General features: G+C 37.0%; 1 protein-coding gene across 6 annotated transcripts; it reads left to right on the top strand.

Annotated features, from left to right (window-relative positions):
- The first annotated feature begins 3,852 nt into the window (after positions 1-3,852).
- COQ3 (coenzyme Q3, methyltransferase) lies at positions 3,853-21,986 on the top strand. Of its 6 annotated transcripts, XM_070223601.1 has the most exons (10): positions 4,033-4,167; positions 6,616-6,714; positions 8,745-9,172; positions 9,650-9,746; positions 11,116-11,242; positions 13,416-13,568; positions 15,513-15,612; positions 17,310-17,552; positions 20,297-20,456; positions 21,632-21,986. In XM_070223601.1, exons 3-10 carry the CDS (start codon positions 9,170-9,172, stop codon positions 21,850-21,852), a joined length of 1,104 nt encoding a protein of 367 aa, XP_070079702.1. In that variant the 5' UTR covers positions 4,033-4,167; positions 6,616-6,714; positions 8,745-9,169; the 3' UTR covers positions 21,853-21,986. The 6 variants fall into 6 exon arrangements, with proteins under 6 accessions (XP_005596899.2, XP_001503913.2, XP_070079699.1 ...); XM_070223598.1 differs by lacking the exon at positions 8,745-9,172 and having other exon boundaries at positions 4,028-4,167; positions 4,590-6,714; XM_070223599.1 differs by lacking the exon at positions 8,745-9,172 and having other exon boundaries at positions 4,032-4,167.
- The last annotated feature ends 3,902 nt before the right edge of the window (positions 21,987-25,888 follow it).

Raw genomic sequence — 25,888 nt, 5'->3', positions numbered from 1 at the left:
CCTCTTGCACCTTAATTTTATGATTTTAATCTAAGGAACGTACTTTTATAAAAAGGCAGCTGGAGTTTTGTATTACAGGTTTTAAAGGTATTTCCTCTCATCTCCCCCAAAGAAAATAGTTTTAACTTCATAGTTTGTCAACGTTTGTAAATTGTACCCATGGATTTTTGTCAAATTCCAACTTTAAGGGTGTGGAAGAGGGCCAAGAAATTTAGAAGCATTTGACAGCTTTCTAAACATTTCTTCCTATTTCGGGGATTTTCAAGTAATCTATTCTCTGTGTGTATAAAGCATAGTTCACTCCTGTAAAATGAAATTGCTGGAATCAATCAAGCCAGTGCACCATTAGCTATTTATAAGGAACAATTGTGTTTGACACTAATAGTCAAGTCTGGAACTATATTCTGCAGTTACCCACTTCTGTTTTCGAAGCATATTTTAAACACTTTGAGGTTATAGAAGTAAGACTCACAATTCAATGTATTTATTTATATTTTTAAAGTATAATATGACCTCAGCTCAGTGGAGGAATGCTGTGTTATGCAGGTTTGTGTCAATTTCATAACATTAAAATGGTCTGGTTTCGTCACTTTCTTAAAATTATGATCAGTGAGTGGTCTAGCAATTTAAGGCAGTTATAATGAGTGAAATGAGGCTCTGCGGGCATTTTAATGCTCAACTGCTTTTGGGGTCCGCTTTTATATGATTATTCACTTATACTGCGATGGTCAGATAAATCTCTAAAATAAATGCTTTTAAATTTTCATTTAAAAGGAAAAGAGCAGGTGCAGGTCACAGAAAAGTTTTAAAGTATGCCTTCTTACCAGCAATAGTTCATTTTAAAATAAGCCAGATTTTTGCCAAGATCAGTGTTTCCTAAAAATGAAGGTAGAAATAGATTTGTATAGTGTACTCTCGTACCTCTACATGGGTTCTTAAATAATTTTGAGCAGTTATGCATTTATCTAGAGGAAATCAACTGTGAATAAATGCATGTTTACCAAAATGGTTGTTTTACAGTGCATTTAGTTCTGATATTTATAAAGTTGACATTTCACAGAATAACTTTTAAATAGTTTGGAATTCTATATAGTTTAGACATCAGTCACATCTGGACCCAAAATAAAGGAAAATGTGCAATATTTTTTATGTAGGTGAGCTAACACAGTGTACCTAATTACAGAATTAATTATCTGGTTGATTTGTAATAGATAAGTTGTATAACATTTTCATATCTTAAAATGTTTTTTAGATCAATCTTCAAGTGAAATAATATTTTCAAAATAAAATTCTACAGAAAAGTTCTGCTGGCTATGTTATGCACATTTTTGGGCAAGATAAAACTAGAGCCAAAAGTAGTAGTTGACAGTTTTATTTACTCGGCCATAATATGCAAGCTTCTTATTTAAATCTATAGATATTTTTTAAAACACCATCATAATGTACATGATCATTAGTAGATACATCAGTGTTATAATTAGATATTTGGGTTTTTCAGGTTTTGGTGGATAATTTAGAGAATTCATCATTTCATTGACATGTAATGAACTATGTTTACCTTGAGTGGTAAAGTTTTATAAAATAAGGCTTCCATGATTTGAGATGTGAATGCTAAAACTTAGACATAAATTAGTTAGATGTCTAATTTGGTTATAAAATTTTTTCTAAAATGACTCCACCAGAAAATTAATAGATTCAATTTCTGAGACAATCATTGGTCTGAACTGGTCAGTAAAAATTGTCTTAAGGGGTTCTCTTTTAAGATATTTCTAGTGTATTAATCATACTTGTTTTTGTGGAATTGGGGGTAAACCACACCATTAAATAAAATGTAATTTGGAAGAGGTAATTATAAAGATTTGTTCAGGCCCCAAAATACAAATAAAGATTGGTGTGGAATCTCGGTGTATATGTTTTTTGCCATTGTAAAATGTCTTTTTAAGAATGTTTTTAATGGTATAATACACACTAGATGAACTTCCCAAACGTCTATTTTTAGTGTCTGAGTTATTGTTTCTTCAAAGAAACAGTTGAAATGTAATAAGTTAGTAGATGAGATTTTTTATTTTATGTGGGAATTTTTACATAGGAATTGTATAAGGTCCAAAGTCCGTGGATACTGTCCCATGGAAACCTTTACATTTAAACTGTTTCTTTATATTAAAATCTATTTTAATTTATGGAAGTTTCTAAAATGTGCTAAGCATGCTTTAATGGAAATAGTATTAGATTCATTGGATCATCCTGGCTCTGCTACTTGATTATTTTGGGCAAATCACTGGGCCTCAGTTTCTTCAATTGTTTAAGGGTGGAATTAGATTATCCCTGAGGTCTTGAACACTTCTAGGCCTTAAGTTCTTCAGTTTTAAGTGAAATTTGATTGTAATGTATGAACCTAAATGAGAATATGGGCTTTGTATTAGCCCTTAAAATAGCTCATGTGTGAGGAGTTACATTTATACATAAAGGTTGATCAAGTGTCATCCATAGTTTTCTCCTATTAACACATAGAGGTTAAATCTGCCACATTCTGATTGTGGTGTTATAAGTTAAGATAAAATTATCCTAAGTTACCAGTTTATGTGGAATTTTGTAAACATGAAAACTTACCAGTTAAACTCTGACTGGATAGTAGTACATTATTTCAAAGGGATAAAACTGTTAGCTTGAATAGAAAAAGTGTGTATAAAATTTTAAAATTGCATTTCAAAATATTAAATTGGTTTTTAGTTTTATAGTAAAATAAATTGTAGACTCTAGTTTAGAACACATTTATGGGTGAGACCATAGCAATCGTCTGGGAAATAACTCCAACAGTGGCCATATACAACATTACAACTGCTAGTCCTTCCAACACAACTCAGCTTTAAGTATCATTGGCAAAACCTTTTGTTGATATTTGTAGAGAAAAATACTATGAGCTAGTTTTGCTTACCTGGGCCAAACCAGTGGGTAATCAAGAGGCTTTTTTTCCTGTTGGTATTGAGGCAAATCACTGATTGCCTTTGTTGTTGAATTGAAAATGTAGTGGAAAGACTGAAGCCTAGTGAGGTCGTATATTCGAAGGAAGTACGTTTAAATAAAAAACTTACAACTTTAATCATACTTGCACTTTGCTTTTTCCTTGGGTCTCTCAGTCCAACAAATATTTGTAATGCATGCCAAATGTTCTTTTGTGCAGAGCTTTCTGCCTTCAGTTGGAGAGATGGTCATGTATCTTGAGAGGAGCTCTGAAGAGGACGTAACTGAAAAGCCACAGCCCTTAGGAGGAGGCCAGTGTTTTACTAAGAAGCCATAAGTCAGAGACCAGTCCTAAGCAGTAAATTTGACTAATTCAAGGAACCCTTTATGAATTTGACCCGGCCTGTTGAAAATGTACAGTGATTTTTTTGTCTTTAATGTTAGAAATTTATCATTGTGCTTACCCAAGGAAAGGCTTTTTATACATCTAGAAGTAAAATGTTACTGATCACCATTCTAGCTCGAAATGCCCAGCCTGAGTGATTAACAGTCTCCTACTACATCCTTGTCCAGAGTATTATCAGGTCACTTGTAAATAAATTTTCAATTTAGACTTCAGGCCCTCTGTGACATTTGAGTGCCTTGAAGGGGGAAACAATTTTACCCTTCGGGAAGAGGTGCTTCCATGCTTTTGTGATTCTAAGTTAGGGTCAGTGTCTCACGAGTATAAATGTCCTTGGGAGACATGTTAAATATGAAGTAATCAGAGTAACGGGAATAAAAGCTAGATCACGTAGTGCGAAGTATTAGCATGACTGATGGCTACTTTGGCCACGAGGTTTGAGGTGGTCGCATAGGAACAGGCATAATAGAGGACCCTGAAGTTCGTTTATAATAGGAACGTTCTGTAGGTTAGCTGCATGCAGTGTGACAGATACTAAGCGTGAAGAGTGACTATAGCCGCACAATATAACACCCGTTATTAATACAACCGTGATCAGGCTGGCTCCAGATGGTGCAAGAGCGATCTCGGAACCTGTGTGTCGGGGGATCTTTTGCGGGAGGGACCGGAAAAGGGGTGGGTCCTTTCTGTCGCAATGTGGGGAAGCCGCAAGCTGATCTCCTCCGGGAGTCGTTTTTTAGGAGTGCGAAGGTCTGGGTGCCGGGTCGCACAGGCTGACTGTCCGCGCTCCACCGCGTCGGCAGGTGAGTGTGTGTAGGGGGAGGTCCCTCGCACGCTGCCCGCCGTGCGGACCCGCTGTTCTGCGCAGGCGCAGGCTGCCGCTGAGCTCCTCGGGGTCTGCGCCAGTCCTGTGCTTTCGGTCTGGCCTCGGTGTCGTCGGTTGAGCGCTGGGCCTGGGTTCCCGCCCTCGCCTTCCCAGAGGCGGGGACAAATAGCTGAGGGCGAGCGGTCCTGGACGCAGGCCGCCGCCGCCGTGTCTGCAGCGACCGTCGTCTGAGGAGCTGGGCGGAGTCTCAAGGTCGCGGGCTGTCTTGGTCTGCGCGGCGGGAAGGACCCCACCGCGGCCTCCCGGCGGCGGGGAGCCTTGTGTTTATGTTTAGTGTACACACGGCTTGCCTCTTTCCAGAAAGCATCTAGGGCAGCTATACTACTTTTTGATTAATAGGCTAATTCAGGAGACAGTATGGGCAAATACGATCGAGAAAATAACGCACTGAACCTGACACAGACGACAGTTTGATGACTTCACTCCCAACATTAACCAGAAAGATAAGTTCATCCTTTATGTGAAACTCACTTAACGAATGCTGTATGTCAGGCCCTGGGAATTTTTAAATCAATGACGCCTCAAAGGTCTTTTTCAGGGCCGGCCGCTGGCCGAGTGGTTGAGTTCGCACACTCCCCTTGGGGGCCGGGATTTCGCGGGTTGGGATCCTCGGCGGGGACGTGGTGCCGCTCGTGAGGCGTGCTGAGGGGGCGTCCACACAGCAGAACCAGACGGACCTGCGTCTGGAATATACAACCATGTACTGGGCGGCTTTGGGGAGGAGGAGGAGAAGAAGAAAAAAGATTGGCAGCTGTTGTTAGCTCAGGTGCCAGTGTTAGGATAGAACTATGATCAAGATATAATAAGCAAAAAAAAAAAAAAAGAGGAAAACTTAAAGGCCCACCTATAGAGGTGATAAGCTTCGTACTCTCTTACTGTGCAGCCAATAAAAATTATTTCAATCAACATGTGTCCACATGGAAAAATTATTAGGATATAGTGTAAGGAAAGTACGTTACAAATCAGTATGTGTTATGAACTAAAAGGTATAGATATGGATGGAGATATAGAGAATAGAGATGCATCAAAATTTTAGCAGTGAATATGTGATGGAGTAGGCGATCTGTCATTTAATCATTCTCGGAATTTTTTTTCAGTAAACATGTCTTTTAGAATCAGAAATTTAGGAAAAATACAATGTGAATATTTGCACATTTGGGGACTGAACATAGAAGGAGCACCTAATACATATTTGAGATCAGGGAAATTTCTTAAACAAGGTGTTTGGGGAGCTGTCTTGAAGGCGTTGGCCAGTTTTAGCAGCTGTCGGAGTGGCCGGGGGACAAGCTTGACTATCTGTGATGAGGTTTCTTTCTGGGAAATTGCACAGCGTTCCTTGAAAAGTAGGGTGTGCGTAGAGAGCTGGAGATGAGGGCGGGTGGTGGCAGGGAATGAGACAGGAGACATTTTAGGCCATTACAAGTCCACAAAAGGCCACATTCACCTCCTGAGATTGACTTTATCTTGAGGGTAGTGGGAAATTCTGAAGGAGCAACATAATCAGACTGGTGTTTAAGAAGTAGTACTTGGCAGCTGTGTAGAAAGTGGGACGGAAGCAGGCACAACTATGCTCAGGGAGGGTAGAGTAATCCAGACAGTCAGTGATTGCTGGGACTCAGGTGTGGGCAGGGCAGAGGGCCTGTTCACCGTCAGCCTGGTACTTGATAGGTACTGGATAAATGACTTTTGAACAAATAAGGTGAAATTTCCCCCATTCCTTTGAAATCTCAAATACTGGAATGATCACAGATCCAAGGTAGAGAAGGAACTAGTAAGATCCTATTTATTAATACAAACTCAATTAGTTTCTCTCAGTTGTAATGAAGTGATTTTTAAAGCTCTTGAGAATTCTGGCAATACTAATGACTAGTGGACTAATTTTCCAGAAACAGGAGCAGTCAGAGGGCGATAGTGGTCATCACTGAGTAGGGAGCAGGGACTGTGTTAAAATCTGAGGCTCAGTTTCATAATAATACCTTATATATCCTTAGCTATGTATCACAGTTTACATAATTCTCTAATATATATAATTTACCTACCTAAAGTCATAAAGGAGGTGATATTTGAACTGGGTCTTAAAAGGTAGTACAGATAGAAATGGTGGAAGAGAGAATAACATGAGCAAAAGCCTAGAAGCACAAACTTTTTTCTTTTGAGAACTTTGAATTGGATTTGGGGCAGACTGGGAAGAACCTATTAAAAAGTAAAACAAAATTTTAAAAAGCAAAAAGCTTGGGAGACAAATGTTCAGAGACTATGAAAAGACAAGGCATGAAATATGAATGACTTAGTCCATTTGAACTACTATGTAACAAAATACCACAGACTGGGTGGCTTATAAACAACAGAAATTTATTTCTCCTAGGTCTAGAAATTGGGAAGTCCAAGATTCTGTGTCTGGTGAGAGCCCACTTCCGGGTTCGTAGATGGAACTTTGTTGCTGTGCCCTCACATGGTAGAAGGGGTGAGCTAGCTCTTTGATGTCTCTTTTATAAGGGCGCTAAACCCAAACATGAGGGCTCCACCTTCATAACCTAGTCACTTCCCAAAGGCCCCACCTCCTAATAGCATCACCTTGGGATTTAGGATTTTAACATGAATTTGAGGGGGGACACAAATATTCAGACCATAGCACCATTAAATTTAAGAAAGGACACTTAACCTCACTCATGATAAATTAAAATTATAGAGATACCATTTGATATCACTTGTACCTTTTGGACTAGCAAAGATAAAAATGTTTGAAAATACATCGCATCGGTGACTATCAATGTATTATCAGTGTGGGGAAACCAGCACTAGAAACTATTGTAATTTCCCAAGGAATTGCAAATTAGTTCAAAATCCATGAGTGGCGATGACAAATTTATAAGTGCACATGTCCGTTGGCATGACAGTTCTTGGGATTTTACCTCAGGTGCTCTCAAAGGTGTATGAAATTACCTATGTAATTCAATGTTGTATGTTTGGAATAGCAAAAAATTAGAAATAAATGTCCACTAATAGGAGACTGCTTAAATAACTTATGAGATAGCCATACAATGGATTATCATGCAACCCTAAAAGAAAAGTAAGTTCTTTATACTCTGTTATGAAAAAATCTCCAAGACACCTTGATGGGTGGAAAAAGCAAAGTATGGAAGAATGTATATATTGTGATACATTTTGTATAAAATAAGAGAAATTGATACCCCAAAATGATGTATGTATAAAATATCTCTCTAGCAGCTTACATACCAATCTAGTAACAATAGTTGCCTCCAGTGAGGGAAACAAGATAGCTGGAGTCAGGGGTAGGAGAGGTACTTTCTAGTGCTTTAAAAAACTCTTATTTTGAAATAATTTAAGACTCACAAGAAGTTGTAAAGATAGTACAGAGAATTTCCATATGCCCTGCACCCAACTCAGTGATATCTTGCCTAACCATAATACTTTGTAAAAGCCAGGAAACTGACGTTTGTATTATACTGTTAACTAAACTAGGGAGCTTATTTGGATTTCACCCCGTTTGCATGCACACGTGTTGTGTGTGTATGTTACCACATGTAGAGATTTGTGTAATAACCATCACAATCAAGATGTGGAACTGTTCCATGATCGTAAAGAAATTTCCTGATACTATTCCTTTATACTCAGACCCTACCCCCAACCTTGGCAATCACTGGATCTGTTCTCCATTACTATAGTTTTGCCATTTCAAGAGTGTTAATTAAATGGAATTGTATGAACCTTTTGAATTTTTTTTCCCCCACTCATCATAAATACCCTTGAAATTCATCCAAATTGTTGCATATATCCATAGTTCATTCCTTTTGATGTCTCAGCAGTATTTCATGATATAGATATACCACAGTTTGCTTAACCATTCGCCTATTGTAGGATATTTTGGTTGTTTCCAGTTTTTAGCTATTATGAATAAAGCTGCTATGAACATTTATATGCAGGTTTTAGTGTGGACATAAGTTTTCATTTCTCTGGGATAAGTGCCCAGGAATGTAATTGCTGGGTTGTATGATAAGTATACGTGTACCTTTATTGGAAACTGATAAACTGCTTTCCATAGTATCTGTGCCATTTTACATTCCCACTAGCAATATGTAAGAGATTTGGTTGCTTCATATCCTGGTCCACACTTGGTAATGTTAGGATGGTTAAATTTTGGCCAGTTTGATAGATATGTAGTGGCTTTTATTTGCATTTCTCTAATGGCTATTGATATTTAACATCTCGCATGCTTATTTACGTCTGTATATCCTCTTTGATGAAATGTCTGTTCATGTCTTTTTATATCCATTTTATAATACCCACACTCATTTTATAATTGGATTAGGATTGCTTGTTTTTTTGTGTGTGGGAGTTGATGTTTTGTTTGTTTTTTACTGTTGAGTTTAAAGAATATCCTTATATATATTCCAGTTATAAGTTCTCCGTGGGATATATGTTTTGCAAATATTTCCTCCCAGTCTGTGACTTGTCTTTTCTTTTTCTTAACAGGATCTTCTGCAGAGCAAAAATTTTTAATTTTGATTAAGTCCAATGTAATCATTATTTCCTTTTATGGATTGTGCTTTTGGTGTCCGATGTAAGAACTCTGTGCCTAACTATAAGTCGTGAAGATCATCTCCTATGTTTTCTTCTAAAAGTTTTATAGTTTTGCATTTAAATCAGTGGTCCATTTTGAGTTCATTTTTGTGTAAGTTATCAGATTTAGATCGAAGTTTTCTTTGTTATCTGTGACATCCAGTTGTTTCAACACCATTTATTGAAAAGACTGTTCTTCCGACATTGAACTGCTTTGCACCATTGTCAAAAAATCAGTTGGGTGAACTGTTTTTTTAATCTCTAGACTCTCTTCTGTTGTGTTGATATTTGTATCTGTCCCTCTTCCAATACCACACTGTCTTGATTACTATAGCTCTATGGTAAGTCTTAAAATTAGCTATTGTGATTCCTGTAACTTTATTCTTCTTTTTCAATATTGTTTTAGCTATTCTATTTCTTTTGCCTTTTCATATAAATTTTGGAATCAGCTCATCTGTATCTACAAGAAAAAGCTATTGGGATTTTGCTAGAAATTGTATTAAACTTATAGATCAATTTGGGGAGAATTGATGTTGAGTCTTCCAATCCATTAATACGGTATGTCTCACCATTTATTAGGCTGCCTTTCATTTCTTGTATCAGTGTTTTATACAAATTTTTAACATACAGACACTGTACATGTTTTGTTAGATTTACTCAACACTGAAAGTATTTCATTCTTTTTTAGACTGATTTTGCATGATATATATAGCATTTTAAATTGTGCCTTCCAATTTTTCATTGTTTGTATGTAGGAACAATTGACTTTTGTGTGTGTTGACCTTATAATCTGTGACCTTGCTTAACTCATTTATTAGTTCCAGGGGCTTTTTTTTTTAAGATTCCTTGGAATTTTCTGCATAGACAATCATGTCATCTGCAAAGAAGGACAGTTTAATTTCTTCCTTTCCATTGGTATGCCTTTTATTTCCTTTTCTTACCATATTGCATTTGCTAAAATTTTTAGTAGTATCTTGAATAGATGTCATGAGACTACATTCTTGCCATGTTCCTGATTTTAGAGATAAAGCAAGTGTGTTGTTGATTTGAGACCTTTCCTCTTTTCTGATATGAATATTTAGTGCTATAAATTTCCCTTTAAGTACTGCTTTAGCTATGTCCACAGATTTATATATATAGTATATTTAAATTTATTTCAATTTTATTTCCCTGAGACTATCTTTGACTTGTGGATTGTTTACAAGTGTGTTGTTTAATTTCCAAGTGTTTTCTTCTTTTCATGTTATTTTTCTGTTATTTATTTCTAGAGTCCATTGTAGCAGAGAAAATACTTTATGATGTCACTTCTCTTAAAGTTGTGAAAGTTTGTTTTTTATTCCAGGATATGGTCTATTATTATGAATGCTCCATACGTTCTTGAAAGAATGTATATTCTGTTTTTGTTTTAGTGGAGTGTTTTATAAATTTTAATTAGATCTTATTGATTGATGGTGTTGTTTAGTTCTTCTGTGTCCTTACTGATTTTTGTCTCGTTGTTCTATCAATTACTGAGAGAGGGGTGTTGAAGCTCCCAACTATAGTTGTAGATTTGTTAATTTCTCCTCTCAGTTCTGTCAATTTTTGCTTTATGTGTTTTGAAATTTTGTTGTTTGGTGAATACACATTTAGAATTGCTTTGTCTTCTTGGTGCATTGTCCCTTTTATCATAATGTAATATCCCTGGTAATTTTCTTTCCTCTAAGGTCTAATTTGTCTAAATGTTTATTGAAAAACTAAATGTTCTACAGCAGAGTAACTAGTTTATAAAAGCAGGTCCCTATGTAAGTTGGTACATATAGACTGGATGAGTGTTTATTTTAGTATGTTTTACATATGTATGTGTATATTTTTTCCTCTGTAAAGGGCTGTGAGCATATGTATAAACCCACTTCATGTAGCTAACATGGAAGTGACAGAATTTGACCTAGTTGTGACAAATAATCTCAGAATTAATATTACCCTAGTTTAAAAGGTAATGTTTTAATTTGAATTCCTTTTTTTATGATTTTGTGTGGCATAATGTGGGTGCAAACACTAATGGCATGGAAAACTTTTACATATTCATTACTTGTTTTTGCTAATTATAATTTCAGAAATGTTTGATTAGAGTTAGATGGCAGAATGCAAGACCTTTATTTTATTCTAAAATATAAAATAAAGAAAAAAATATTTTGTTTATCAATTTTACTAAAAGTTGCTATATAAAATAGTTTCTTCAGTTACATGCATATCAGGGATTCATACTGTGCAATGCTTTCTCTAAATATTTAATTTTTTTTTTCAGTTTATTCAGAGAACCAGCTCAGTTGGACTCTACCAATTAAACCGTGGATTTTCAGTGAATATAGAATCATGTGGTTTAAATCCTGTAAAATGACTTTTGTCTGTTTTAATAGAATGAAAAGTTACAGGTAAGTTTATTCATTACTGTGACAAAAATTTACATAATTATGTGCAATAATAGTTTAGTATTGATTGTGTTTAATAAACCCTGTCAGTATGTAATAGCTCATGTGGTTTGATTAGGGTAGTTTTTATTTATTTAAATTTCTTATTTTTTTCACAACTTTTAAATTTGGAAAATTTAAAACCCACAGGAAACTTGTAATACACTGTACATCCAGTGCATATCTGTCTTCCATATTCAGAGAGAGTTTTTATTTTAATAAAAGACTATGTTACTTGGAGAAGTACTTTTTACTTCCTCATAATATCCTTATGACAGGACACAAATAATACCATGCTTAAAATCATAAATGATTTGAGTGCAACATAAATACGGTAAGGTGGATAAGTATACATTCTAGGTAGTAAGACTGAATCAAAGTAATGTCGTTCTGTATTTGTATTTTATAAATTAATTTTTACCCTTCTGAGAAATATTGCATAAAGTATGAGCTCTGTTTTCCAAGTGCATGCTTTTACTTCTTGTAAATGGGTTAGCTCCTTTAAGATTGAGTCTATGTGAAATCGTTCTTAGCCAACTGAGCAACTACCTACTGTTATCTACTGTAAGTTAATCCTTGATTACTGAGGCTTTGCATGAAGCATGGAAATGGAGGGTAATGTTCACAAGATAATATTAAAGAAGAGTGACGTTTAACTCCTGAAAGGATAAGTAATCAATATAGAGTGTACTCTATGTAGCTAAAAAAAATGGTAAATATTTGAATGGCATTACCTATTCTAATGTAACAACCTTATTCTCTTTTACCCAAGAACCTTTAGAGGATTTTCTTACCAAGTACTTTGACCTGGAACTCAGTGTAGTGTCTCTCTGATCCCTGTGTAGTCCCTGTTTGATCCCATTTGATTAAAAAAAATTTTTTTTAGATGAATTATGTACTTTTCTGGGCCTTCTCCTTCAGGTTATTCATTTGACAAATGTTTCCTAAGCACCAGCTGTGTTCCAGGAACTGTGCTAGTCACTAGGAATAAAATGGTAAGCGAGACAGTGCAGGCCTTGCCCTCACAGTGCTGATGTGCTAGTAGGGAGACATGATCAAATAATCACAGAGCCCATGAAGAAGCACAAAGTTGTGTAGGAGTTAAAATAGGGAAATATGTCTCAGTTTTGAGAGTCAGGGAAGACTTTTTAGATGACGTTCCATTTAAACCTAAGACCTGAAGAAGGAAAAGGAATTAATTAGGTGTATAGAGGAGGAAAGGGAGAATGAGAGAAGAATGTTCCAGGCAGGGGGAGCAACATACACAAAGTACCTGAGGAAGGAGCAAGCCTGGTCAGTTCAAAGCATGGAAAGAACGCCCTTGTGGAGGAGGAGGCGAGTAGTGGAAAATGAATTTGGAGAGGGAAGAAATTAGGGACCAAATAATTCAGAGCATTGTAGGCCATGCTGAGGATTTTGGTCTCTTTCCTGATGTCACTGGGAAGCCATGGAAGCATTGTAAGTGGCAAATAGCATGATCATATTTATATTTCAGAACAGTCACTCTGGGTGCATTGTGGAGAACAGATTGGATGGGAACGAGGTTGGAAGCAGGCAGACTAATTAAAAGGCTAGGACATGGTTCAAGCAAGAGATGATGGGAGCTTGGATAGGCTGATAGCCGTAGAAATGGAGAGAAGAAGATGGAGGCACCTGGGTTCAAATCCTGGCTCCACTGCTTACTTAATGTCTCTGAGCCTACTTTTTCTTAAGTGTGTAATAGGAACAATAATAATACCTACCTTCTGGAGTTACCAGGAGGATTAAATGAGATGACTTATGACACATGGAGTTCTTAAACAGTACCTGCCATTTAGTAAATGCTCAATAAATGGTTACTGCTACTACTGCAGCTATCAATATTAGATGTGACCCACAAGGCCAAGTTTTATAAAGCTCGTTTTTTGTTGTAACTTACTTTAAAAGCAAATTAATTTTGTTTCAACTGTAAATAGGTACATATATATTTATATGCAGTGTGGTTATAAGAAAACTTGGTTTTAAAGCATCAAAAATGAACAATACATGTATTTAGAATCTAATAAATTGTAAATTAGAATATCTTTCTGCATAATCTATCCCATATTACATTTTTTAAAGTGGCAGTTTTTGCCTGGTTCTTCATTTGACCTTGTAGGTACCCTTGGACAAGACTGTACAGCACTTCTGGAACCACTGTAGACAGCAGTGAGGTGAAAACCTTCCTGGCCCTGGCTCACAGGTGGTGGGATGAGCAAGGAGTGTATGCGCCTCTTCATTCTATGAACGACCTGAGGGTGCCATTCATTAGGTAACCTTTAGAGAGTCTAAGTCTTTTAAAATGCAGCTATTTTCAATATTCATCTTTTTAGGAGTTCATTTTTCCTCTTGGTTTATACCTAGGTTCAAAATGCTGCATTTTAAGTTTGCTTTAGAAATTGGGAAGATTCTTTTAGATGTCCATTGTTTGAAACCATTAATTTTTTAAATAATATTGCCTAATTTCTAGGCTGCTTTCCTAAATTAACTTGAAATATTCCAGTCAGCTTAACTGGAATTAAATCCTTACAAAAAGGAACTAGGGTCCTATGGCATCAAGGTCAATTTATAGCGACTTTGACCTTTAGGCAGTTCTGATAAAGGGAATACTACTGAGACAGTTCAGTTCAATAAATATTTATGAGAACTTAGCTTGTACAGAACTTGGAGGCTAGATTCTGTGAAAACTACTATGATATTCGTCATTCGAAACACAGTCCACGTACTACAGGGACTTGTAGTTTGCTGTGGGAGAGAAAGGCAAGGGTTCATCAGACTTCATTTATCAAGAAATTGTTCATTCGTTCTTCTGTCCGTTTATTTATTTATTCACTAAACATTTTTCAGCAGCTGATATGGGCAAGGCACTGTAATAGACACAGAAAATCAGACTCAGATGCCCTCAAGAAACTTTCTGATTGGTTTCAGCTGGTTCATCCAGAATCAGCACAGCAAAAGTAAATATTGGTACCTTTTGATTACCACTGAGTTAGTAGATCACTGAAACACTATGGCAGAGAAAAGCAGAAATGTCATTCTATTAAGCTAGATCAGTGGTTCTCAAGGTGTAGGCCCTGGACTAGCAACATCAGTATCACCTGGGAATCATTGGAAATGCAAAATTCTCAGGTCTCACCCTGGTGCTCCTACTTTGGGGAGTCAGCAGTCTGGTTTAGCAAACCTTCCAGGTGATTCAGATTCACCCTCAACTTGAGAACTACTCAGTTCAAACTACTGTGACACCATTATTTAGACATCACACTAAAACAGATCACCCAGGGCAATGCAAGTTATGGCTAGAAGTTTAGATTTTCTTCTGAGCATAATTGGAAGCTATGAAAGGGAAGTGGTATGATCTAAATTATGATTTAAAGGAATCATTTTGGCCGATCTGTGAAGAATGGATTGGACTTCATTTGAAATGGGCCCTTTCTGTATATTATAACATTTTAAAGTTATCTACTTAACCACTATCTAGGTTATTCTTAGAAATCAATTAATTTTAACAGCAATAAAAGATATCCTTATTGTATGGAACATTTATTTTAATATAAGGTATAATTAAAATTCATATACTCTAGCTTAAAATTTAATTTACAATGCCATTAGGTATATATCAGTGTGTGTATATGTGTGCTTATATTTGCATATGTGGTAAATTATTGCTATGATTATCTTAGAATTAAGTTTACTTGATTTGAATGCCTGTTTACATGATCTTGGAAACATCACTAACTTAGAAGATTAAAAGAGGCTTAATTTAGAAAGGAACATAGGTAAATTCTGAATATATGGATCTCCAATCTGCTTCTTCTAAGCCCTGCAGAATAACCTATTTGTTGCTGACATGAAATGGTCTAGCAAGTTCTGACAAAGTAGCTAATAGATGTCTCAGGTATATGATATCTCAAGCCAATAAAATTAGGTTAATCTAAGATAGATTATCTTTAAAGTTTTTCTTTAGATTATTACTGAAGTAATAATTGTCATAATTATTACTAGATTATTTCAAGAGCTTTACTTTAAGCCTTCTGCTTTGGACTACTTAAAATATCTTATAAATTATACATAGTATAGTAAGTTATTAATGCTGAAAATACCCCTAAATCAATAATCCATTTAAAATGAGTTTAATATTTCCTTGAAAATTATATACTTTTAAAACTTTATTGATAAAATTAATAATTTGTTCTTATATGCTTTGAATTTTTTTAAGAGACAATCTTTTGAAAACAGTTGCTAATCACCAGCCAGGAAAACCTTTGTCTGGGATGAAGATTCTTGATGTTGGCTGTGGTGGTGGATTGTTAACTGAAGTAAGTCATTTACAACTTTCCTGCCATTTTTAACTGGGAAGAAAAATTGATAAGAAGTGAGCGTATGCTTATTTATCCTTTAACAAATAGTATTGTTCATTAGAAAAAAGAAATGTATGGGGCCAGCCCGGTGGCACAGCAGTTAAGCGCACACGTTCTGCTTCTCAGCAGCCTGGGGTTCGCCAGTATGGTTCCTGGGTGCGGACATGGCACTGCTTGGCAAAAGCCATGCTGTGGTAGGCGTCCCACGTATAAAGTAGAGGAAGATGGGCATGGATGTTAGCTCAGGGCCAGTCTTCCTCAGCAAAAAGAGGAGGATTGGCAGTAGTTAGCTCAGGGCTAATCTTCCTAAAAAAAAGAAATGTATAATATTTTTCTGATTATAAAAGTAATCCATGCTTTTTACTTTCTTAAAAATGTATATATAAAAATTTCAGAAAATTATAGTGAAGGATTTTTTTCTTTAACAGAAAAATGGGGCACTGGTTATTCGAATAGCTTTGAAAATTTTGTTGTCTTTTCTATGCCAAGAGATTAGGCAGTTTCCACTGGTTTAAATGCAGTGATGAGCCATCCTTTTGCATTTGCTTCAATATCAAAACTTAACAGAGTTTTGCCTACTTGTGGGGCTTTCCCCTTCTTAAGTACTTTAGAGTACTTGGAAGAATACTCATTCTCCCTGTGAAGAATATTTGCTTGAGTTTATGGTAAATTTATGCCCTGCAGCTCTATTTTGTATTCTTCTATCAACACAATAACTTTTTGTTTCAACGCTGCATTATAATCTGATCTTTGAAAGATATTTTAAGCAACAGTATAGGAAACAAGTGTAAGCTAATGTTCACTGGGATGTGGTACTGTCAAGGTCCGTAACAGCCACCTTGACAGTGAGGCTACCGGTGGTCTTTGATGCAAAGCTAAGTTTCCACATGCACAGAAAACGTGTCCTTCATATGGCGGTGGGCTGGTTGCTTTTGACATCAATTATAAAATTTTAAGAAATATAAAATATGTGAAAATGCATCACTTGGAATCAAGAATATGTAGTGTATCAAATTATAAATGAGCACAGTTTTACTATACATGTTCTACAATCTTCTCAGTGTATTATTACAGGTCTCATGTCATTAAAGTTAAAATAATTTGATTTATACTTTTAACTTATTGACTAAGAGTTATAAAATAAATGCTATGCAAGTTTTGATCAAAATTAAGGCTGTGTTAAAAACTTGGGCATGTCATGGGAAATGATTGAATATAAAAGCTGAAAGAAGAGTTAGCTATGAAGAGTCATTTCTAATCACAGAACTATCAAGAAAAAATCATTCTTTAGAAAATTTGAATGTCAGCAATTTTTGCTATTTTTATAATGACATGTTACATTTATTACACTTTAAATATGTTAATACTATACTATGTGCATGTAAATGTATCCAGAGAATGTAGACAAAATTTTTTTCAAGTGGTTCTTGATACATTTTTTGTAGTTGTGATTATTGTTCTTTTAGGTTTTTTATTATGGAAATTTTCAAACGTGAACAAACTAGAGAAAATGGTATAATGAACTTCCATGTGCCCATAAATGATCTCTGATAATCATCCCCTGGTGGTTAATCTTGGTTCGTTTTTGATAAGCTTTTTATTGCTAACGTGTGTTCTGTTTTCTTCCTGAGGGTAACGGTTTTTTATGCCATTAGCCTCTAGGGCGGCTTGGGGCTTCAGTTATTGGAATTGATCCTGTGGCTGAGAACATTGAAACAGCGCAGCGCCATAAATCATTTGATCCGGTTCTGGATGAGAGGATAGAGTACAGAGCCTGTGCCCTGGAAGAGATTGTGGAAGAAACTGCAGAAACGTTTGATGCTGTCATAGCTTCTGAAGTTGTAGAGCATGTGACTGATCTAGAAACATTTATACAGTGCTGCTGGCAAGTGTTGAAAGTAAGACTTATGGACTTAACTTGTTTGTTTTTTCTTTTAAGTGTGTGTTTGTATCTATAGCAATAAATCTTTCATAATACTGGAAACCAGGAACCCAGGATTAGGGGACAGCATCTCTGCTGGAGGTTACTTCTGCCTCTCAGCTTGCCCTCTGGGGTTTTCCAGCTCCAGTATCTTGATATCCAGGGATCTTGAAAGATGTTGGTGCTGAACGTTATAATACAAACAATAGATTTATAGCGATATTTTTCCATTGGTATAGTCTGGATTAAATACCTAATACACATTGAATGACAATTGCTAAGAAATTGATTTGGATTAATACCTAAAAATCAACACTTAACATTTGTTAAGTAACTGTGATAAGTATAACAGTTTTCAGCTGATAAAAGATTGCTTCATACATATGATCTCACCTACAACCAGTGAGGAAAGTAAGGCAGGCATTGTTGTGACCTCCTTTGACCCAATGAAAATTAGAATTTGAGAGATGTCAAAGGTCACTTGGTCTTTAAGTCAAAGGTCAGTAGACACTTAAGTGGTGCTTAAGGCTACATCTTTTGATTCCAAGTCTGGTTCTTCCCAGACTTCACTACTGTGCTTATATAATTTGCCATATGTAGTCCTCTGAAGGTGGTTCCAAACTTGCTTTTAATAAATATCCTTAAAGTATTATTATTATTGTCACTATATGGATGCTGCTGTTTATGTATTCAAGAGATAACACCCTCAAGTCAAGAGCTAAAAGAATGAAATGCTTAGCCTTACCTAAATAGAGCTTTTTAAAAATACTCCTTTTTAAAAAATAATTTTAGATTGATAGAAGAGTTGCAAAGATAGTATAGCATGTTCCCAAATATATACTCTTCACCCAATTTCCCCTACTGTTAACGTTTTATAGAACAAGGGTAGGAGCTAGGGTGAGGCAAGTGAGGCACGTAGGGCACGAAATTGAAGGAGGCACGCAATCTGCGGAGCCCTCTCCATTTGCACGTGGTGGAGGGTGCGTGCGTGCGTCCTTCAGATTCAAGCCCTCCGTGCCTCACTTGCCTCACCGTAGTCTCAGCCCTGTACATGACCCATAGTACAGTCCTCAAAACAAAGAAATTAACCTTGACATTATGCTGTTAACTACACTGCAGAGCTCGTTAAATTCCATTAGTTTTTCCACTAGTGTCATGTTTCTGTTGCAGGATCCAATCCAGGATCCCACACTGCATCTAGTTGCCATGTCTCCTTACTCTCTTTCAGTTTGTAGCAGTTTCATGGTGTTTCCCCTTAAATGAGTTTTGTTGGGCTTATCTCCTATTTTCCAGGCAAAACGCCTTAATTATTACTTTCGTGTTGTGTGTCCGTCAGTATGTATGAATGAGATTCTTTCACACATATGGCAAATGCTGGCATTATGGAATTTAAAACTAACTTTTGCTTTAATGGAAAGCCTATTTTTAAAACACAAATGACCATTGCTCACCAATATTTTTTAGAGTAAGATTTTGCAGAACACAGATTAGATATTCATAAGTGGTTTTCTCCCCTAGTTCTTTTTTCTTTTCTTTTTTTTTTTTTAAGATTTTATTTTTCCTCTTTCTCCCTAAAGCCTTCCGGTACATAGTTGTATATTTTTGGTTGTGGGTCCTTCTAGTTGTGACACGTGGGACGCCGCCTCAGCATGGCTCGTTGAGCAGTGCCATGTCCACACCCAGGATCCAAACCTGCGAAACCCTGGGCCGCCAAAGCAGAGTGTGTAAACTTAACCACTTGGCCACAGGGCAGCTCCTTTTCTCCTAGTACTATTGAGATATAATTGACACATAAGTGATTCTTAATAAGATATTTTAGAATACTAGAGGTTTATAGAGAAAAGTTACAATGTGTGATGAAACAGTGTCTGATATTTTAGTTTTTAATTTAAGGATACATTCCAATATTTCAGGGCCCCTCTTATCTTTTTTATTTTTGATTTGGGTGGTACTTGATGTATTCTCTCTCTCTTTATATATATATATATATATATGATTATTTTGGGGGGAATCTTTGGCATGTTATCCCCTTCAGGCTAATGAGAACATGTAAAAGAGGGAGGAGACATTAACATCCTTGCCATTTGTGGAAGTAAATATAGGAAACACCATAGTAGTCGCTAAAAAATGGCAGAATAAACAGTCCCATAAATGGTTTGCATTCATCTAAGTGCTTATCTTGAGCTCTTCATATTTTTTATACTAATGAGATGAAAACAAAACAAAAAACTTTCAAACTTTAATCATTAATGTTTTTGTCAGAGAACTTACTGGCACTGCTCGCCTGCACAAGATGGGAGCAGTGTGCTGGACCAAACAAGTCAGACAGGTCTAGCCCCCAAAGAGAAAACAGCATTGACATGTGGGAACATCAGTGTGACATGGAGCAAGGAAGAGCAGCCTGATCTCATTTCTGTATTTTTATTATAAAGTATTTGATATGTACAGAAGAATGTATAATATAAATGTGAAGTAGTATATGATTTACAAGTTGTAAGCACTGTTGCGTAAACTCAGTGAGTGCATCTGTAGTGGACTACCTTTAACAATGAATTTTCCAAGAGAAAAAATACTATTTTGGCCAATTATATTTTATTCATACTTATGTATCTTAATTGCACTGAGACTATTGAAGGAAGGAGGAGGGTGGGGGAAGCCAAGCCTTTACCTGACTGACATTCCTGACGTTTAATATTTTACTTCTATACATATTTTTTTTAGCCCGGTGCTTCTTTATTCATTACTACAATCAACAAGACACAGCTGTCCTATGCCTTGGGAATTGTTTTTGCAGAGCAAATTGCAGGTATTGTACCAAAAGGTACTCATACATGGGAGAAGTTTGTTTCACCGGAAATGCTCGAGAGCATTCTGGAATCAAGTAAGTATTAAGAATTTTTCCAACTTTCAAGGCCTAACTGAACTTTTAATGGACCTATGATTATTAATCACACAACCTAGCACTTCACTAATAGGCCACTATTCTTTGGATGTTGGTTTCCTCTCCTTAGCTAGATCATAAACTCCTTGAAGGTAGGTGTACGTGTTAGACACCACTTCCCTCTCAGCTGTGGCACCTAACCCTCGGCCACGCAAATCACAGGTGATCAGTGAATACTTTTTGGCTGTTTAGTCCCCACTTGTTTAAGGATGAAGAACAAACATCTATTATTCACACATCCTGTTTGTCCTATTGAAAGCCTGCTTGTGTCAGCTTATCTTACATATTATTTTTCCTGATCCCTCTATTTTTGGACGTATTTTGAACTTCAGTGTCACTTTTTAAGCATTTTATGCTAGTTATAGCATGCCTTATATTATGGTTATTTTGGTATTTTTAACCTCCTTTCCGGCTTGAAGGCAAGCCCATGTCTCCTTTTTGTACTCCCTGTAAAGCCTAGCTCTGCCTTACACATCATGAGCACTTGATTTATGTGTTGAGTTCCTGCCGAATAATAACATCTGTCAGATTGTTTGGCATTTGGTATTCCTGTTGAGTACTTAGACTCATGGATATCTCAAGCTTTTTGTTCATCTAACAGTGTATCAATAAACTTGATTTTACTTGGAATATTATCAGTCTGATGCAATATAGTAAGTTCTAAAAATTTCTGCAAGTAACCTTGTTGAAAATAGAGTAGAAAAAATATTTTAAAGATGCTTTATAGGAACAATCACTTGTTGGCAGGTATATCCTAATACATCTAAGATTTATTGAATACTTGCCAAATTTCAAACACTGCTGCTTTACACACATACCTCATCTAATCCTAACACCTCTATGATATATGTTCTGTAGATGTGAGAAAGCTGAGAGGTTCAGAAAGATTAAGTGATGCCCAGGGTCACCATCTGTTAGGTGCCAGGGCTGGGATCTGACCCCGGAAGTCCACCTTAGAGTTTAGGTTCTACGCTGCAGCAAAGAATGATCTGTACGTGGTGACAGAGTAATTTTGCCTACTGAGTTAGGAATCCTTTTTTAATATGGAGAGCTGCATGAGACTTTCGGCACTTGAACTATTTATTAAATCTACTCTTTCTGATTTTCATTTTCAGATGGTCTGTCTGTTCAAACGGTGGCAGGAATGTTCTACAACCCCTTCTCCCGGTACTGGCATTGGAGTGAGAACACCAGCCTTAACTATGCAGCTCATGCTGTGAAATCCGGGGCTCAGGAACACCAGGTGCCTGTGGAGTCTGTTCTAAAGGAGGAAACCGAAGAGCTCCAAGCTACAGCCTCCACCATCGCAGGTGTGCGCGAAGAGGTGAAGAAATGAATTGTTTCTAAGGACTGTAGTAATATGACTTGAATGTCTGATGTTTACAAATATGAAAAATAGGTAATTTATCTTTTGAGAGAGGATCATGAAGAAAAGAAAGTCAATAAAAAGAGCTAAAACCTTGGATAAAAGTTTTTGTTATTTCATCTAATAGCTACTTTCAGGGGATTATTCTACAGATAAGAAAGTTTTGTCAAGGGGGCCAGCCTGGTTGCATAGTGGTTGGGTTCACGTGCTGCACTTTGGCAGTCTGGGGTTTGCAGGTTCGGATCCCAGGTGTGGACCTATGTACTGCTCATCAAGCCATGGTGTGGCAGCGTCCCACATACAAAATGGAGGAGGATTGGCACAAGTGTTGGCTCGGAGACAATCTTCCTCAAGTGGAAAGAGGAAGATTGGCTACAAATGTTAGCTCAAGCCAATATTCCTCACCAAAAAAAAAACGTTTTGTCAAGGTGTTGTGTGATCTAGGAATTTAAGTTCCTCAGCCTTAGTTATATAAATAGGGTGCTCATATTTCACTTCATCTTACATATGTGTGTGTGTGTGTGTGTGTGTGTATATATATATATATGTATGTGTGGTATAATATGATTTAATTTAAAGGAATCTGTATTGTCCTTTATTTAGTTTTAGTTAAAGGCAGTTATGCTTCTGACTGATGAAAACTAAATATAGTTTTATACCACTTTTATTTGGGAAGATAAAAAACATTTTTTCTTTTAAATTTTAGTTTCCTGGAAAGCAAATGGAATGTTAAATATATATTAGATTTGAATTCAAACATTAAAATCAAGAATTTCAGATTATGTTGGACATACTTCTCTATATAGTCCCATAATGTTGTATGGTGCCTTTTTTTTAAGTAGAAAGGATTTTTTTAAACTCAATTTAAAAGTTCAGTTATAGAAATTTCCTTTCTAGATAGCGGTTTTATAATTAAAGAGACTGACTTGAAATACATTTTTATGCCTCTTGAAGTACATGAGTCTCTGGCTTTTTCTGAAAGCCCAGATGCTGTATAAGGACAAACACAGAGGGTGTTGACCACACGTGACACATGTGACTTGAATGCACATGACCACGTAGGATCCGAGTTGCTTTCTGGCTTTTTCACTACAAGCTCATGTGTTTTCTGTCTTCCTTTGTCAGTGTCTGTCAGCTTGGGCTCCTCAGGCAAACGCTTCCATCTTAGTTTATCATTTGCTTGTTCTCAGTGGCATTGCGGGGAGGAAACAAATTTAAAGAATTAAAAGAGAAATTTTAACAACAGTTGCTAATCTCTAGGGGGATAAAGATTAGGAGCTCCTACTGGCTTCCATTTGAAAGTTTGATTCTTAGTGTAAATTCTAATAGTTTTTTTTTTTTTTTTGAGGACGTTTAGCCCTGAGTTAACATCTGTTGTCAATCCTCCTGCTTTTTTTTTTTTTTTTTTGCTGAGGAAGACTAGCCCTGAGCTAACATCCTTGCCCATCTTCCTCTACTTTATATGTGGGTCGCCTGCCACAGCATGGCTTGCCAAGCGGTGCCATGTCCGCACCCAGGATCCCAACCAGCGAACCCCAGGCCACCGAAGTGGAACGTGCGAACTTAACTGCTGTGCCACCGGGCTGGCCCCATATTTGGTATTCAAATTATCCCAGATTTGGCCACTAGGAACCCCTCTTGTGTCCTTTCAGGTCCCTGTAATTTTTTGAGCACTTCTTACTTTCTAATACCACAAGGTGCTCCAGGCTCAATTCTTACTTGTCCTGATCCAGTCCTGGAATTCAAGGCGCCTTAATTTCTCTTACTGGAGAACGGTATTTAGAAACCAAGATCTGAGCACTAAGTCCCCTCATAACTACTTCTAGGCCCTCTCAGCAGACATAGCTAGGAAATATATGAATGCACACACATACACACATCTATATTTACTTCTCTGTGTGTGTGTGTGTCTGTGCACAGGTAACTGAATTCATACTGATACCTCTGATTCCAATCCAACGTTAAGGAAGGAGTTTATTCCAACATTGCTCCTTTCTTTGTAACTCCTTTCCCTGATGGTGAGAAACCTGGCTCTCATTATCCACACTATGTTTACTTATTTGCTCAATCCTAGAATACTCACAAAGGAGCTTCACAATTGCTAACCCATACCCCACTGAGGAACAAATTTACTTTAGTCTTAGCATATCTAGTTAAAATATTGTTTTCCAAGGTTACGTTAGGTTAGTTCTTTTCTTCCCCATCCTCTTCAGTCTCGTTATGTTCTTCATTTGTAATACAGTCGGGCTCATATTTCTGCTTGTATTTTTTTTGTTTGTATTTCTTTTGGGGTTCTCCCTTCCCCACATCCTGGCTAATTTAAATTATTTACTTTTAAAATATGTGCTACTAACATGGTTCTAAAAGTCAGAACTATACAAAAAGTTATACTCAGAGACATGTCACGCCCACATATCCCTTCTGCTCTCTTCCCGTATCCCCCGTTCTCTTCACTCCACTCCTACTCACTCACCGTGCGTAACCAATCTCATTATTTTTCTAGTTTATCATGTATGTATGTGCACATGTGTTTTGCTCAAATGGACAGACGTGCATATTTTCTTATTTCCTCCCTTGCTTACATGAAAGGTAGCAAACTGGAGGTAGTGTTTTGCATTTTGTCTCAAGTCTCACATTCTTACGTTCTGCTGTTGGAGCCCTTGCTCAGGTCTCCCTCCAGTCAAGGCATTCACCCTCTCACCACTAGCCGGCTTCCCTCCTCCCCCTACTTAGTTCAGCCTACTTTGCCTTTAGCCCTCAGCCCAAGCCTTGCCTCCTCTGGGAAGGTTTTTTTGACAGAAAGAGAGATGGAGAGAGAATATCAACTTGTTCAAGCTACCACTGTTTGGATTTTCTATCACAGCCAAATCAAATCTTAATTTGTTGCAGTTTGCCTTACCTAACATCTAGGCCTAGAGCCAACATTACCACTCAGTGAGTAGGGATAAATGACCTCTTGACTAGGGCAAATGCTTCTTTTGATGACAAATCCCGTATTTGTCTTGTGTGTAGCACTTAGCGCAATCATAGGTTCAGATTTGGTTTTGTGCGTATTTGGTTAGGATCTCTCTCACGGAAGCACCGTGTGGGCTGGGACTGTTGTTCTGTCTCACTCACTGTTAATCCCCTGACCCAGCTCAGTGCCTGTCACTTGATGTTTGTTTGCTGAGTGAGAAAATGAATGAATGAATGGAGAGCTGGTAATATATTTCTGCAAAATTCCAATAAATCCAAGTGATTTGGATATCCAGCAGGTTATTACAGGTTATTTTAAAAGGATAGGTTGCTTACATTTACTTCACTGTGGGACTACCACCTTCATAGAAACCCAAATAAATTAAATTTTTCTTGAGGTTCTGAAAAGTGTTTAATCTGCCTATCTTTAACAATTCTCAATTTCCCTTATCTTTTTCTAAAAATGTGGTCTGTTTTCATCTTTCTGAATGTTAACCCATGCCATCTCCAATGCCTTTTTTGTGGGCTTCTCCAAAGCCCACTAGTGACTTCTCAGTGACCCTCTTGACCACCTGCCTCTGTAAATAGACATGGCCAAGGCTGATGGGTGTCCCCTAAATCTCTTCTTCTCTGTGTATCAGTGGAACCCCTTATTTTAGCTACATTTCTCAACCTTCCTTGCAGGTTGATGTGGCCATGTAACTTCATTATGGCCAATGAGATGTGAGTGGAAATGGTATGTGTGATGTCCAGGAAGTGTCATGAAACAGAGTGCCCTTTTCCTTCCCTTTCCTCCCTCCTGCTGGCTGAAACGGGGACGTGATGACTCAAGCTGGAGCAGTCATCTCAGACTTTGAGCGGCAGCAACAAGATAGTGGAGCCTCATATGTGGATTACTCCGTTAGCCTGAGGCTGCCTACCTCCAGACTTTCATGAAAGAGAGAGAGAGGGAGGGACAGACAGAGAGATGGAGAGAGAATATCAACTTGTTCAAGCTACCACTGTTTGGATTTTCTATCACAGCCAATTCAAATCTTAATTTGTTGTAGTT

Source organism: Equus caballus, chromosome 10 (assembly GCF_041296265.1).
Source record: "Equus caballus isolate H_3958 breed thoroughbred chromosome 10, TB-T2T, whole genome shotgun sequence".
NCBI lineage: Eukaryota > Metazoa > Chordata > Mammalia > Perissodactyla > Equidae > Equus > Equus caballus.
The sequence above is the reverse complement of the archived record's forward strand: the minus strand, read 5'-3'. Positions and strand labels throughout refer to the sequence as shown.

Coding starts and splice junctions, on each gene's coding strand:
- COQ3 (XM_005596842.4), top strand. CDS start 4,059: ATGTGGGGAAGCCGCAAGCTGATCTCCTCCGGGAGTCGTTTTTTAGGA. Junction 11,243..13,415: donor AATAGAATGAAAAGTTACAG/GTAAGTTTATTC, acceptor TTGACCTTGTAG/GTACCCTTGGACAAGACTGT. Junction 17,553..20,296: donor GCTGCTGGCAAGTGTTGAAA/GTAAGACTTATG, acceptor TATTTTTTTTAG/CCCGGTGCTTCTTTATTCAT.